Source organism: Hemibagrus wyckioides, linkage group LG03 (genome assembly GCF_019097595.1).
Source record: "Hemibagrus wyckioides isolate EC202008001 linkage group LG03, SWU_Hwy_1.0, whole genome shotgun sequence".
Taxonomy (NCBI): Eukaryota; Metazoa; Chordata; class Actinopteri; order Siluriformes; family Bagridae; genus Hemibagrus; species Hemibagrus wyckioides.
The window spans coordinates 19,975,665-19,989,880 of record NC_080712.1 but is presented as its reverse complement, the minus strand read 5'-3'; the positions used below and the strand labels follow the sequence as shown (position 1 = coordinate 19,989,880).

The window sequence follows — 14,216 nt, the reverse complement described above, 5'->3', positions numbered from 1 at the left end:
TTTTCACTGTAAAATAAATCCTACAGACACTCTCAGTAAAGATCTATAAACATAAAGATTTATATTTGTCTACTTATTAGATGCATAGGGCTTCCTATTCCTGAGTGACAAAACATAGGTCCAATCTGACATTATTTATAAGTCAAGAAACATACATATACATATAATAACGTTGATATTAGTGTGTTATAATTTCACAAATAAAATACCTCAGTTTGAGGCATATATATGGACTCTACTAGATCTCTGAAGGTGTGCTGTGGTATCTGGGACCAAGATGTTAGCAGTAGATCCTTTAAGTCCTTCCTGTAAGTTGTAAGGTGAGGCCTTCATAGATCAGACTTGTTTGTTCAGTACATCCCACAGATGCTCGATTGGATTGAGATCTGGGGAATTTGGAGGCCAAGTCAACACCTCAAACTCGTTGTTGTGCTCATCAATCCATTCCTGAACCATTTTTTGCTTTGTGGCAAGGTGCATTATCCTGCTGAAAGAGACCACAGCCATCAGGGAATACCGTTTCCATGAAAGGGTGTACATGGTCTGCAACAATGCTTAGGTATGTGGTACATGTGAAAGTAACATCCAGATGGATGGCAGGACCCAAGGTTTCCCAGCAGAACATTGCCCGGCCTGCCTTTTTCCCATAGTGCATCCTGGTGCCATGTGTTCCCTAGGTAAGCAACTCACACGCACCTGGCCATCCACGTGATGTAAAAGAAAATGTGATTCATCAGACCAGGCCACCTTCTTCCATTGCTCTGTGGTCCAGTTCTGATGCTCACGTACCCATTGTTGCCGCTTTTGGCAGTGCCCAGGGGTCAGCATGGGCACCCTGACTGGTCTGCGGCTATGCAGCCCTATATACAACAAACTAGAATAGAATAGAATAGAATAGAATGTCTTTATTGTCATTGTAACATGTACATGTACAACAAAATAAAATAAAGAAACTGTGATGCACTGTGTATTCTGACATCTTTCTATCAGAATCAGCATGAACTTTTTTAGCAATTTGAGCAACAGTAGCTCATCTGTTGGATCAGAACACACGGGCCAGCCTTCGTTCCCCATGTACATCAATGAGTCTTGGTCACCCATCACCCTGTTGCTGGTTCACCACTGTTCCTTCCTTGGACCATTTTTGATAGATACTGACCACTGCAAACCGGGAACACCTCACAAGAGCTGCAGTTTTGGAGATACTCTGATCCAGTCATCTAGCCATCACAATTTGGCCCTTGTCAAACTCGCTCAAATCCGACGCTTGCCCATTTTTTACTGCTTCTAACACATCAACTTTGAGGACAAAATGTTCACTTGCTGCCTAATATATCCCACCCACTAACAGGTGCCATGATGAGGAGTGGTCATAATGTTATGGCTGATCAGCGTATTTAGGGTATTTCTAATCTTCTGATTAAATAATCACTTTTTTTTAGAAGAAATTTGATAGCAGATCAAAACATTTTATATTACAGTTACACCCAATAAGCTCAGTGCCCCATATTCACTGAAACCAATGTGTGAATATGCACAAGACAAGTTGGATATAGAGTAAAAGTGTATCAACATATCCTGTTTCATATTCTGCAACACAGTGAAAATAAGAAAACTAATCAGAAAAAAGGGATACAGATTACACACCTCAGTTTAAACACTCTTATCACCGATATGTGTAAATACATGGAGTGGAGAACAGTGAAAAAGCTTGTTAACAGGAATACTTTATGAGCTGTATATGTTTAACACTTCAATTTTGTGAAATGGATTTGATGTTTCAAGAAGGATGACTGGGAAATAGCTATGTACCATTATCACTTTCCATCACAAACAGGGGCAATAATTAAATATCACTTCTGCTCCACTGGTTCCCCCACTTCATAATTTGGCCATCAAACCAAATGCATCTCTTTTTGTTGAAGGACCACATTGTTTTCATGGAGCTGGACTCATTAGCAGAAGAAGTTGGCTGGCTTGGGGGAAGGGATGACAGACTCTTTTCTGTGTCTCTCCATCCATAACAATGTGACACAATCAGTTTAGAGATGTTTTTCTTGATAAAAAAAAAAGCAACCCACAAACTTTTATCATTGTTTTGCTGAATATCTTGTCAGAACCCCTCCAGAACAGCCTTATTTTCTATGTCTAAATGTGTTATTCATGTATTTCTGTCTATTTTGTTTGCAGGTTAGAGAAGTTTCAGGGGCACTGAAGTGTAGCTGACCTGATGCTGTCCTTTCATTTAAAGCCAACATATTTTTTCTAACTTTACTGCTTTCACTACTCCCATGATGGGACAAACTGTATTAAGTAAGGGACTCCGAGCTGGCCTACCCTGCTGTATAGGCTTATCTCAGACTAATACAGTGGGGGGAAAACAGTAAAGCTAGTCTCAGTCGGGCAGAGCTACGGGCACATGGCCATCTGTCTATTCTCTGAATACAGCTGACAACAAAGGAGGGCAATTCTTCATTACCAGACCATACAGCCACTGGACACTCACACACTCACTCACATTGTTGGAGAAACAAGCCAAACAAGAGGGGAAAAGCAACTGAGTGACACCAACCTACTGCCTCAACCTCAATCAGCCCAGCAGGTCAGTTTGCTAACTTGCTGCTTGTCACATTAAACAGAGTGCCAAGCAGATTTATTCATGCATTTAACTTACTGCTCTTATGGGTAGTTTTTACACAGACCGCAAGTGGATTGGATTGAAGAAAAATTATTATAATCTTTAAACACTGTGTTTTATAGATGGAACACTCGTTGCCTATTGCCATACATGTTCAAATATCCAGTGGTTACTTGTACTGACCAAATCCACTGTCCTATTTATAACAAACTTATTAATATCTATATGTAAAGTCAATAATTGTAGTCAGTGACTTTAATTGACAGATAATACAATGAAAAAGTAAGTAAAAGTAGAAGAAGTAAAAAGTCATTACAGTGGGTTAAATATAACTTAACACAAGCGCTACAGTGTAATTCTGATTTTCTAGTTAACAGGGTTTACTTGTCTGGTGTTAAAGTTAACAGCAAAAATGACGATGTAGAGTTTCCTTTAAAGGTGTTGAAAAACAATGTATGCTAATATCACAGGTCCGTAGTGTTTTTTGAGAAGTACATGATCGGTGAAGAAATATCAACAGTGCATATATGAACAGTGCATCTGGCCTTGTTATTGTTGTGCGTAATAGAGTGGTTTCTGTGGTCTGGTGGACTGCTGACAAGCTTGAGGAGACAGAAATGGGTCAAAAGGGATTTAGCATTAGCTAAATAAATCCTGGCCTATAGGATTAGGTAAGGCTGTTGCTGCTTGTTTGATGTGTTTACCTGATGAACCAGTAGAGGACTGAAGCCTAGTAAAGAATTTCACCCTTTTTCTTTCTATCCAGACCTCTCATTATCAACTGACCTTATTATAATTTCAGTTCAAATTAAGAAACACTTGTCTTTTTGTCTGTTTTGTCATTATATTTTAATACTGTATGTGTACACTCTCTTTCCAGTTCATCAAGAGTAAAATGGCGACAGAGAGAGAGGTCTGCTTAATTCATATCTCATGTACGTATCTGAAAAATAAAGGACAGGTGGCGGAGTATTACTATTCTGTACCACCTAAAATTCAAATGAAACACATTCTGTGACCTGCCTGGACTCAAGAGGCAAATAGCATGTGGGGTATCAATTTCAGTGCAAAACTGCGTAGTAAATATTGCTACATAAGATATTCACGAAAGACCTTCAAAGGCCTTTTAGACGTGTATTGAAACAGAAATCTGTTTTTCATTGCACCTGTGTTGCAGTCATGACCTCTCAAATATTTAAAAAGTGATCAAAATGTCCTGAACATATACAGAGGAATGTAGAAACAAATCAGGACAGCTGGCTATAACAATATGCTATAATAATAGTAGATGAATGACACCCTATTTAAACATCACTTAGACCGCTGGATCCAAAAGCTCAACAGGAAACAAACAACTCCCGCTGAAGCTTATATAACATGCCATATCAGTTTTATTAAAATGGAGCAAGTAAAATGCGCCTACATATAAATACCACCGAAATTGCAGCGTCCCAAGAGTAAAATAAGCGAAATGACAGACAAGTCTGAAATCGAATATTGTTTTGAGTGGTATTGAGGATTTTCTTTATTTATTTATATAGTTTGTTGCTGAAGAGTTTATAGAAATAATCAAATATGTAGAGATTGGAATTCGCTGGGTGTCGCTGGTTCTTGCTTATTGAACTGCAGCTGCTTCACTGTCTGCTAGGCTGACTGAATTGCTAACATTCTTATCTGTTTGTCTGCACAGAGCCTGTCTGTCTGAATGTGTGCAGTGTCCAGATCATCAAGAAGTATGAATATGAATGAGAAAGAGGTTGCTTTGTGGTCTGAGGGAGGGCTAAATGTCACCCTCACCATCCGCCTACTAATGCATGGCAAGGTGAGGCTCGCAAACCCTTGCATTATAAATGTTTATGAGCTATTTCAGCTCATAATAAATTCCCTCCTGAAGGTAGAAAGAACACCGGATTATATTACAATAATTCATTACCAGTCAGGGTCTCGTGCGGAAATTTACATGATCACAACTGCATACATGTTCTATTGTCGATTTAAGCATGCTTCATTATTTTAATTGATATACATAACTTAATAACACCTAGTAACTTTTAACACTTGTATCATTCATATAATCTTATGTGTATTTCATGTGTATGTGTTATGGTGTTGAATGCAATTGTTTTACATGTGCCAAAATGTAGATCAGCATTCATCTACAAGCACTGGTTCCTTTTTGTGTTATATTAATATATTATTTGTGGAATTATTTTGCAGGAAGTGGGCAGTATCATTGGGAAGGTAGATATTCTAATTCAACAATGTATTTAACTATACATGTAATTAATTAATTACACTTGTGTTGTATGAATTTTTCATTTTGAGCCTGTAATTTTTTTCTTTTTTAAACAATACCAACATCTCTTGCTCAGAAAGGGGAAACTGTCAAGAAAATGAGAGAAGAAGTAAGTCCGATAATTAAAAATTGTAAAATATTGAGATTTATTTATATGTAATGTTACAGTGCTTTAGTGAAGAAGAAACATGTTAAAATGAAAATGTTTGTGTCTGCCTTATACAGTGTACAGGGACTGTGTGGAGAAAAGAAAATAAATCAGCACTAGAATAAGGTCAATAACCTGAGTGTACATTTTCTTTCTTTCATTTTTTTTTTTTTACAGAGTGGAGCACGTATTAATATATCCGACGGTTCCAGCACAGAACGAATTGTCACCATCACTGGTGCCTCTGAGGTCATCTTCAAAGCTTTCGCCATGATTGCAGAGAAGTTTGAGGAGGTGTGGCACATTATATTGAACCAAAAAAAAAAATCATTAGATGCAATTAACATCATTCTGCTGTAATGTACTGGTAATCATTACACAAAGGATTCAAACTTTATTTGAAAGTAGCACTTATTAAGACTTTAATAAGGAAATTGTGTGGTGTATTTGGAGACTGTTGATATAGTATGAAATACATGCCATGCTGGCCTAAATGGGTTGAGACTGTAATTAAAAATTTCTTTATCTTTTACTTCATGTAACTCCCCAGACATTATAGAATTCTACAGCTTTAATTAGCTGCCGTCTTTAGAGCACAGATGCCATCATATTCTGCAAGGTTGAAGAAATGACTTTTAATGAAGCGTGTGACATTATTGGGTTTCTCTCTTGCAGGATATACTGGCCTGCATGGTGAACAGCACAGTGTCAAGCAGACCTCCTGTCACGCTGCGCCTTGTGTTCCCTGCCAGTCAGTGTGGCTCACTTATCGGCAAAGGAGGATCTAAAATCAAAGAGATCAGAGAGGTAGATACCATCTTTAATCTGATACCAAATAAATGAAAGAGAATTAAACTTATGAAGGAGTCCCAAATGTACATGGCATGGTCATTTTGTCGAACACTTTGTTGGTACTCTTTGTTCGCATGCCCAGCAGGAACGCTTTGGCTCAATGTGATTAATTGTTCTCATCAAACAGAGCTTTTGTGTTTGTGAGCTAAGGGCAGCTCCATTAAGCCTACAGATATACACAGTGCCCTTTTTGGCTTCAATTTCAAACACCAAATATATCTTTGTGTTTTTTTTTTTCAATTATCAGTCCACTTTTTGAGTAGGAAGAAAGCAATTCAAAAGTAGCGGCAACCCCTGAAGCAGTATTACTTTCCTCAATGTATTAGCATTTGACAGGAGAACAGTGCACTTTGTTGCAAGAATTGTGCTTCTGTATGTGGATTTCACAGGATAAATTTAGCTGTCCTCTCTATTCAGGGCTGAGGCGGGTGAACTGGTTGGTTGAATTCCCAGTAGCTTTGAATGTCTAGGACATGATGAGGCTCCAAAGCAAAAATAGATTCATATTTATATGAAGTATCTAAATAGGTTGGCCTAAATAACAACACACACCGTAACAATGCCCAATCAAGACATGAAGTGAGCTGCTATTCAGAATGTCTTTGTCAATGTGGCAGCAACAAAGCAGATACAGAATATAATACAGTGATATAACAGCGAGAGGTGTCGTTTTTTTTAAGGATTATTTAATTCCTTTGATTTTATTAGCCATCTTACATCTTTGGCTTCTTTGCAATCACAGTTGATGTGTGTTAGACCACAGGTGCACAGGTGCAGGTGGCTGGAGACTTACTACCAGAGTCTACAGAGAGAGCAGTGACCATCTCTGGTACCCCTAATGCCATTACACAGTGTGTGAGACACATCTGCACCATTATGCTGGAGGTGCGTGTTTGCAAATGTATTTTCTTATTGTGGTGGGAACCAAATGTTCAGGAATGGCTAAGAGTGTTGACCTAGTGGGGACATTTCCATGTTATGCCCATGGAAATTCCTCACAAGTATTTCCTCACAAGAAAAAGCAAACAAAAGTGTGTGTGTGTGTGTGTGTGTAATGACTGCTGCTTAGGGATGGATAATTTCCCTCATGCTTCAGCATTATCAAACTAAGGAAAGCATCTAACATAATATTCACCAACATGCTTCATTTGAATTTTATTTCATTATATTCATCACATGTTTTTCACGTTTCTGTCCTGCCTAATTTGTCTACTAGCACTCTGGGGCTTTCCCGTAGAGGAATGCATACTGTGCACTAAGAAAATCTTCTCTCCATGAATTTGTTGAATGAACTTTCTTTTCTTCTTCTTTATGTAGTCACCGCCTAAAGGAGCAACAATCCCTTATCGGCCAAAGCCATCCTCTGGTGGCAATCCCACAGTTTTATCCCAACCACATTCAACTCCTGTGAGTACTTCAATCCATTTCACAGATCCTCTGAGCAGCATCTATTAGTTTAGGAATTCAGCATCATTATGGATTCAGTGGCTCCAGTTAAACATTAATGGCTGCATAGCTTCATTCTTAGTGGGGAGCGATGTGAGTGGTGATATTTAGGCTAATGATTTCTTTGAGATCAGTGTGGCCAAATAAATCTTTCCCTCAGTTTTCATCAGTAATAAAGTCAGCACAGGCTGGTTCAGTCCTCTAAGACATGTAGATAAGGCTTGCTCTGGGTGGCTTCACTGAATTGCTGATCCAGGACTGTCTGTTTTGATCAATGCAGTAGGAGAGCAGGGCTTTTTCGATCTCAGCAGGCCTTTTTCGATTATTGTTTCTCAGGCAGTACCCAGCATTCTATTCTATTCTGTTCTATCCTATTTTTTAATATTTATTATAGAAAATGAGAAGTCAGTGTGCATGATTATAGATATATGATGCTTTGACCTTTCATTCGTAAAGGGCTGCGTGATGTTTAAAAGGCTGCATGTAAAGCAATCATGACCTTTCGAATGGGAGGTGTAAAAGGTTAACATGGCAAACAGATTACGCATGTTAGAGCCCTGTAGACTTTCAGTCATTTTTAGATCTGCAACACATCCCTCCAGAAGCATTAAAATGCAGCAGGCATCGGAATTTCATAAACATTGTATGAGCCAGCCCAGGTGGTTGTTGGACATATTCATACAGTGACCCCTTGTGGTTAATGCTCTGCGACGATTGTTGCTCAGAGTTCTCATGCATTCAACAGTGTCTATCAAAAACAAAGGACTATATTTACGTACAAGGTGATTATTTATTTATCTATCCCAACCAGCCTGATGTTGTTTTCTTTTGTGTAGACCTTTGCTGTTCCAGCGCAGTACACCATTCCTCCCCAAGACGTGAGTGCCAATACTGCTGTCTTATCAGAGATGTTGATCAGAGATCTCTTCCTAACAGTGATCGCTACACTTTCCCCAGCCACCTTCTGCCCTTTCTACCACTACACCTTTACCAGTGCATTCCATTAAACATCTCAATGCCTTTCTCCTTAAAATACTCACAGAGGGACCAGTACTGACAGCAGTTTCTCTGAATGCACAAACATGCTAAAAAACTGGTTTCTCATGCTGGTCCATGCATTCATATGACTAATGCCTTGTGTTACTAACACCTTCTCCTCCATTGTTTTATTTTCATACCCTTGAGTGTTGTCACAAAAATGTGTTAATAGAATCAGATGTGATTACAATCATGCTGCCAGGTTATTTTGGGCTAAGTTTTAACAAGCCCTAGAAAGAGTTCTAATTATGAGCATGACTATTGGCTGTGTATTGTCTGTAGTTGTGTTTTCCTATAAATAATTCAATTTTATTGGCTAGTTCTAACCTCCCTTCCTGCCCTGCAGTTGACCAAGCTTCACCAGTTGGCTATGCAGCATATCCCCTTTACCTCCCTTGGGCAGAGCAACCCTACCTTCCCTGGTACGTACCCAAAGATCCCTGGGGAAACTTTTCTCTCCCTTTGTCACTCTGTCCATTGTTCAACATCTATGTTTTTGTTTCTTTTTTCCTCACTCTATTCTTTCTTGTCCTCCTTTCTCTCTCTCTCTCTTTCTCACTCTCTCTCTCTGAATTTGTTATTAATCACTATCAACCATGCTACATTTTACTTTCTTCCACTCTGAGGATAGGGAAAGCAAATGAATGTCATCTAAAGACCATGAAAGTCATGAGATTTGCATGTGTTTTTAATATGTTTCATTCACTAGCTGAAACCATTTCTCATGACCCGGGCAACATTTTTGCTCATTGTCACTCTTAAAGCATTGTAGGGGCTTTGTGCTGTGTCTGTGTGATCTGGTTTTCTCATGTGCAACTCTTTGCATACTTCCATACTAACCCTGACCTGATCAATCCACCAGAGTACCGGTCATCTGCAGCCCTTTCACACCACCCCACACATTCTGCAGCAGCCACACAAACAGCAACAGGCCAAGCATGATTACTGCTTTAATAAAAAAAGGCACTGCTCTACAAGAGACCTCCTCTGGGTAGATGTTTAATTGAAAAGATAGTTTATTCAGTGCAGTCCAAATATAATTAGGTTTTTTTTTAAATCTCTGGCACTGGGTATTTGCAAAGCCCTACTGCTTTCTACATAATGTAAATGAATGTTATTGTTTCAGATTGTTTAAATTAGCTTGATTTTGACACAGCTTTAATAATTTTACCAGTGAATTGGTAATGTAGACTATATTATACTGTATATTTATCCACTGTTAACTGTTTTGTGAGTTTTTGCTGTCTATTTCCTGAATAGGTCTGGATATCTCAGTTTCGCCAAGTTCTCATGAGCTGAGCATACCTAATGAGGTAAGTCTTTCTGATTGCACGATTACACCGTGCACAAAATGCATGCATTAGCCTTTAAACTTGCTTGAGGCATAATGTGACTGATTGTCAGCATTCATGACAGGTCACATTTCAGTAATGACCTCAGTGACACATAAGACCCTGCTGTGAGACCACTAGAGGTACAGAAGATGTTTAAGCCTCTGCCTTTGTCCCTTTTCACTGCGGCTGTCACCAGTGTGACTTTAATCTCTCACTGTGGCAAAATGGCATTAGTGAGACCATAACAAAGGGTCAGTGATTAATAAAGCTTTAGTGTTTCATTAAAACTGGCCTAACACTTTTCTCACTTTTCTCAATACCACTATCATCACAATAATTACAGGAAAGGTGTTCTGTGTGTGTTCAATCTTTTGCTTTGAAGCACTGGTAAAATTACTATTATTACTTTCAGTGCTTCCCAATAAATCATGCCATGTGCCACTTACCCTTGTCTCTTTTCAGCTCATAGGCTGCATTATTGGCAGACAAGGCACTAAGATCAATGAAATTCGGCAGATGTCTGGAGCCCAAATTAAGATAGCCAGTGCCACAGATGGTTCAGCTGTACGTCATGTCACCATTACTGGCTCACCAGCCAGCATCTGCCTGGCCCAGTACCTCATCAGTGCCAGGTAAGAAGACCTCTGACAGCCACAACACAAGCCCTATGGCTTTTAGAGATGTAACTTTGTATTACTGTATTTTCAGCTTAAAAGAATTTGACACTTTTAGTATATCACTATAATGAAATATTTCATGCTCCGTCCTTTTGTTTAATCCCACCTATGTTGGCACCCCTTAGCTTTATTAATACTTATCAAGGCATGTGAAATCCTAGTGGTTGTTTCTCTTTGTAACACATAACATTTCCATATTGATTTTTCTTTTTTTCGTCCTCTGTTTCTCTTGCTTTTCCGTTTACCGTCCACCCTTATTTGTTCCTACTCTAACTATTAACATTGTCCTGCCTCCCTCCTTCCCTCCCTGCCCCCTGGTGGTGGAATGTGTGTGGGTATGTGTTTGTGTTTGCAGTTTAGAGATGGCTAAACTCAGCATCCAGGCTGCCTCCTCTTCCTCCAGCACTGCAGTTGACCTCGGCCTGAGCTTCTCCCAGGCTGCCTCTCCTGCCTCTGCCTCTGCGGCCATGCTAGCTGCTCCCTCGGCCATTAACGTCCACTCACCCCAGGCCATGCCCTCCATCCCTACTACCCACTATGCTCTTCCAGTCTCCAGCCTGCTTGGCATGAAAACTGTGCCTCTGTTGGCCGTGCACACTGCAGCCTCGCCGGGGCTCGCTCCCTACACCACAAAAATCCCTGCCTCAGCCGCTATCAAAAAATCGGATCATCAGAGGTTCACCCCCTACTGACCACAACTGACAATCTTTCATTTACATGCTATGTTTTTTTGGCGACTTTGAAGATTTTGTATATTTCTGGACAATATTATGCAAATGAACAGGACACAAATGAAATGTGTCTTACATCATCCTGCATTTCTTTTGGCATTTCGTTTAGGAATGATTCAAATATCAAGTCATACATATTTTTTTCCGACACTCCATTCCTACCTTTTTATAACCATAACTAATATGACTATAGTTACAGAATATTGATTTTGAAACTTTGCTCAAACTGCCTCAAACATATTAAGGTAGTTATAATTATATGCAATTATAGTACAGGCATGCACATAAATTTTTTGTTTTTTTTTCTTACTTAGTTTCAGTAGTCACGGTGAGTCTCTTTCTCTGAATATATCATCTGTGCTAGTTGCATAAAAGCAGGAAATTTACATTTTAATTAATTTAGGACAAAAAATGCAAATATTAGTCCCTTAAAGTATACAACTATGCAAAATATCCATGGTTTTAGTGACATGAGGAAATGAGCTGCATGTATTGTAAATAACACTATACTATTGATATTTGTGATTGTATTATTTTCTTGATGTTTCTGTTGTTTCCACTTAACTGTAACTATGGACACGTTTAATTTTTTCACTTAGACTGTAATGGAGCAGAGGTGATATGCATCACTTCTAGAAAATGGGTTATATTTGTGTTATAGTTATTATAAACTCTAGTAATTTGCTGTAGTCCTTTGTCCCTAATGGTGTACATCTTTCCTAGGCTTTATGTAGTAATAGCTGGCCTGGGGCCTATTTAGTCATGCTGACATGCTGCAGCCTCTCATTTTCCCTCTGGACTACTCTAAAGCCATATGGTATTCTTGAGTTCTCAGTATTATTCATTAGTCCCAGCTTTGAATATATGCAAATGTAAAAATGTAATCTTTACTGAAGAAAAAAATTCAACATTACTAAACCTTATGACTAGTGTATTTATTGTTCTGTTTATTTTCATACAGTATTCTCTATCTGATGGGTATATACAGTAAGTGTTAGGTTATTTTTGATAACACTTTCCACTTCTTTCTCATAACTGTAGGAATGAACACTTTAAACGTTAATTGAGCACAAATTACCAGTGGTGTACTTCAGGGGTCCATCCTGGGATCTTTGTTGTTTTTTTATGTTTGTGCTTCCCCTTGGGTACCTTTTTCATAAATACAAAGTTTCCTACTATTTTTATGCTGATGACAAACAGTTCTATCTCTCATTGAAACCTGGTGAAAAAATCTCTCTGCAACATCTCTGATTGTAATACAGATATTTAATGCTGGCTGTCTAAAGCCTTTCTCTATTTAAATAATGACCAGACAGAAGTCATTATATTTGGTCATCCAGACTCCACAAGAACTGAAGCTGACAAATTGGGACTCTGGTCAAGCAACATTCAAAGCTATGCAAAAAAAAAGTCTTTATTTTTGAAGAAGTGAAATTTAAGGAATGTTGTGAAATTTATATGTATCTTGTCATTTAATGATCTGGAGATTTTTATTCATGCTTTTGTTTCTTCTCAATTTGAATATGGCTATTCCCTCTACAAGGAACTCAGTCAGTTAACCCTTGTCCTGTCTTGTTCTGATCCAAAATGCAACAGCTCGGCTCCTGACCAGCACCAGAAAGAAGGAACACATACAGTATTCCCTCTCTTGGACTCACTTCTCTGGCTGCCAGAGTACAAAACAGCATTTGTTATTTGTTATTTGTTTTTAAATCTCTGCATGACTTGGCACAGAATTACAGTCTCCTCCAAAAGTATTGGAACAGCAAGGGCAATTCTTTAGTGTGGGTTTTTTTTTCCTATACACTGAAGACATTTAGATTTCAGATCAAAAAATGATCTAAAGGTCTGGTTTTAAGGTTAAAGTCTGGTGAGTGATTTGGCCAATTTAAAACTTTAACTTTTTTCCCTGATAAAGTCCTTTGTTGTTTTGGCAGTGTGTTTTAGGTCATTGCTGCATGATGAGGTTCTTTCAAAATAAATTGGATCTATTTCTCTGCAAGTTCTGAATTCATCCTGTGCCTACCACCATGAGTTACATGATCACTGAAGATTATTGAGCCTTTTCTAGAAGCAGTCATGCAAGTCCAAACTATGGCTTCCTCCACTGTGCTTGACCAATGAGCATATATGTTATATATGCACTTTCCAACTCTTCGGTAGAGATTAATATTGATTTCAGAAATTTTTTTCTTCTGCATTCCTTTGTGAATTCCAATCTGGCCTTCTGATTCTTACTGCTGATGAGTGGTTTCCATCTTGTATTATGCCCCCAATATTTTTGTTCTCAAAGGCTTTTTCAAATGGTGGGTAGTGGTACCTTCACACCCGCTCTATGGAGGTTGTTGGTGATGTCACAGAGTGTTGTATTTGGGTTTTCTTCAAGATATTGCTTTCATCAACTGCTGTAGTCTTTGCTTGACCTGTTCCATGTCTGGTGGTTTGGTACACCAGTGGTTTCTTTCTTTTTCAGGACATTCCAAACTGCTGTATTGGCTATGCCCAATGCTTGTGCCAGTGGCTCAATGTGTTAATTCTCGATTTTCCCTCAGTGTGTTAAGTGTCCCAGAAATTTGAAGGTCTTTAGGATCTAAATGTTCAAATGTTTTTATTTCTCCCTTGATTTACCAATTTAGGTTTATTCTTTACAGTTTTTTTTATTTGATAAGTGTTTTATCTCATTCCATTTGTCATTTATTTCATTGGAAAGATTTAGCCAAAACAATGTACAGTAATTGTACAGGCCTACACTCCTTGTCTTTTAAATGTGTTATATAAATAAAGGTGACAATGTTTCCAATTAAATTGTTGACTTTTTAATGAAATACAGCACACTTTAAATTCAATTGACATTCATAACTTTCTATTGATTTCTGCAAAGATAGAATCTGCTGATGCTGCAGTTGTAGTTCTATATTAGTGTAGATGTCTTCAATAATACATGGATTGCTTGACTATAAGGTATTTTGGTTGAATGAAGCTTACACGTCCAAGCAAATCCTCAAGGAGAATTTGTTTTTCGATGCACAATGACAGTGAATCTCTTATAATTTCAT

At 38.4% G+C, this 14,216-nt stretch overlaps 1 protein-coding gene across 4 annotated transcripts; it reads left to right on the top strand.

Moving 5' to 3' along the window:
• Nucleotides 1–2,251: 2,251 nt before the first annotated feature.
• Nucleotides 2,252–13,934, top strand: zgc:110045 (uncharacterized protein LOC664755 homolog). Of its 4 annotated transcripts, none has more exons than XM_058378073.1 (14): nucleotides 2,253–2,602; nucleotides 3,519–3,573; nucleotides 4,329–4,460; nucleotides 4,856–4,879; nucleotides 5,011–5,043; nucleotides 5,260–5,376; nucleotides 5,758–5,889; nucleotides 6,691–6,819; nucleotides 7,252–7,341; nucleotides 8,217–8,258; nucleotides 8,765–8,840; nucleotides 9,679–9,731; nucleotides 10,215–10,384; nucleotides 10,785–13,933. In XM_058378073.1, exons 3-14 carry the CDS (start codon nucleotides 4,344–4,346, stop codon nucleotides 11,119–11,121), a joined length of 1,320 nt encoding a protein of 439 aa, XP_058234056.1. In that variant the 5' UTR covers nucleotides 2,253–2,602; nucleotides 3,519–3,573; nucleotides 4,329–4,343; the 3' UTR covers nucleotides 11,122–13,933. The 4 variants fall into 4 exon arrangements, with proteins under 4 accessions (XP_058234063.1, XP_058234056.1, XP_058234077.1 ...); XM_058378087.1 differs by having other exon boundaries at nucleotides 2,257–2,602; nucleotides 10,555–10,924; XM_058378080.1 differs by lacking the exon at nucleotides 4,329–4,460 and having other exon boundaries at nucleotides 2,252–2,602; nucleotides 10,785–13,934.
• The last annotated feature ends 282 nt before the right edge of the window (nucleotides 13,935–14,216 follow it).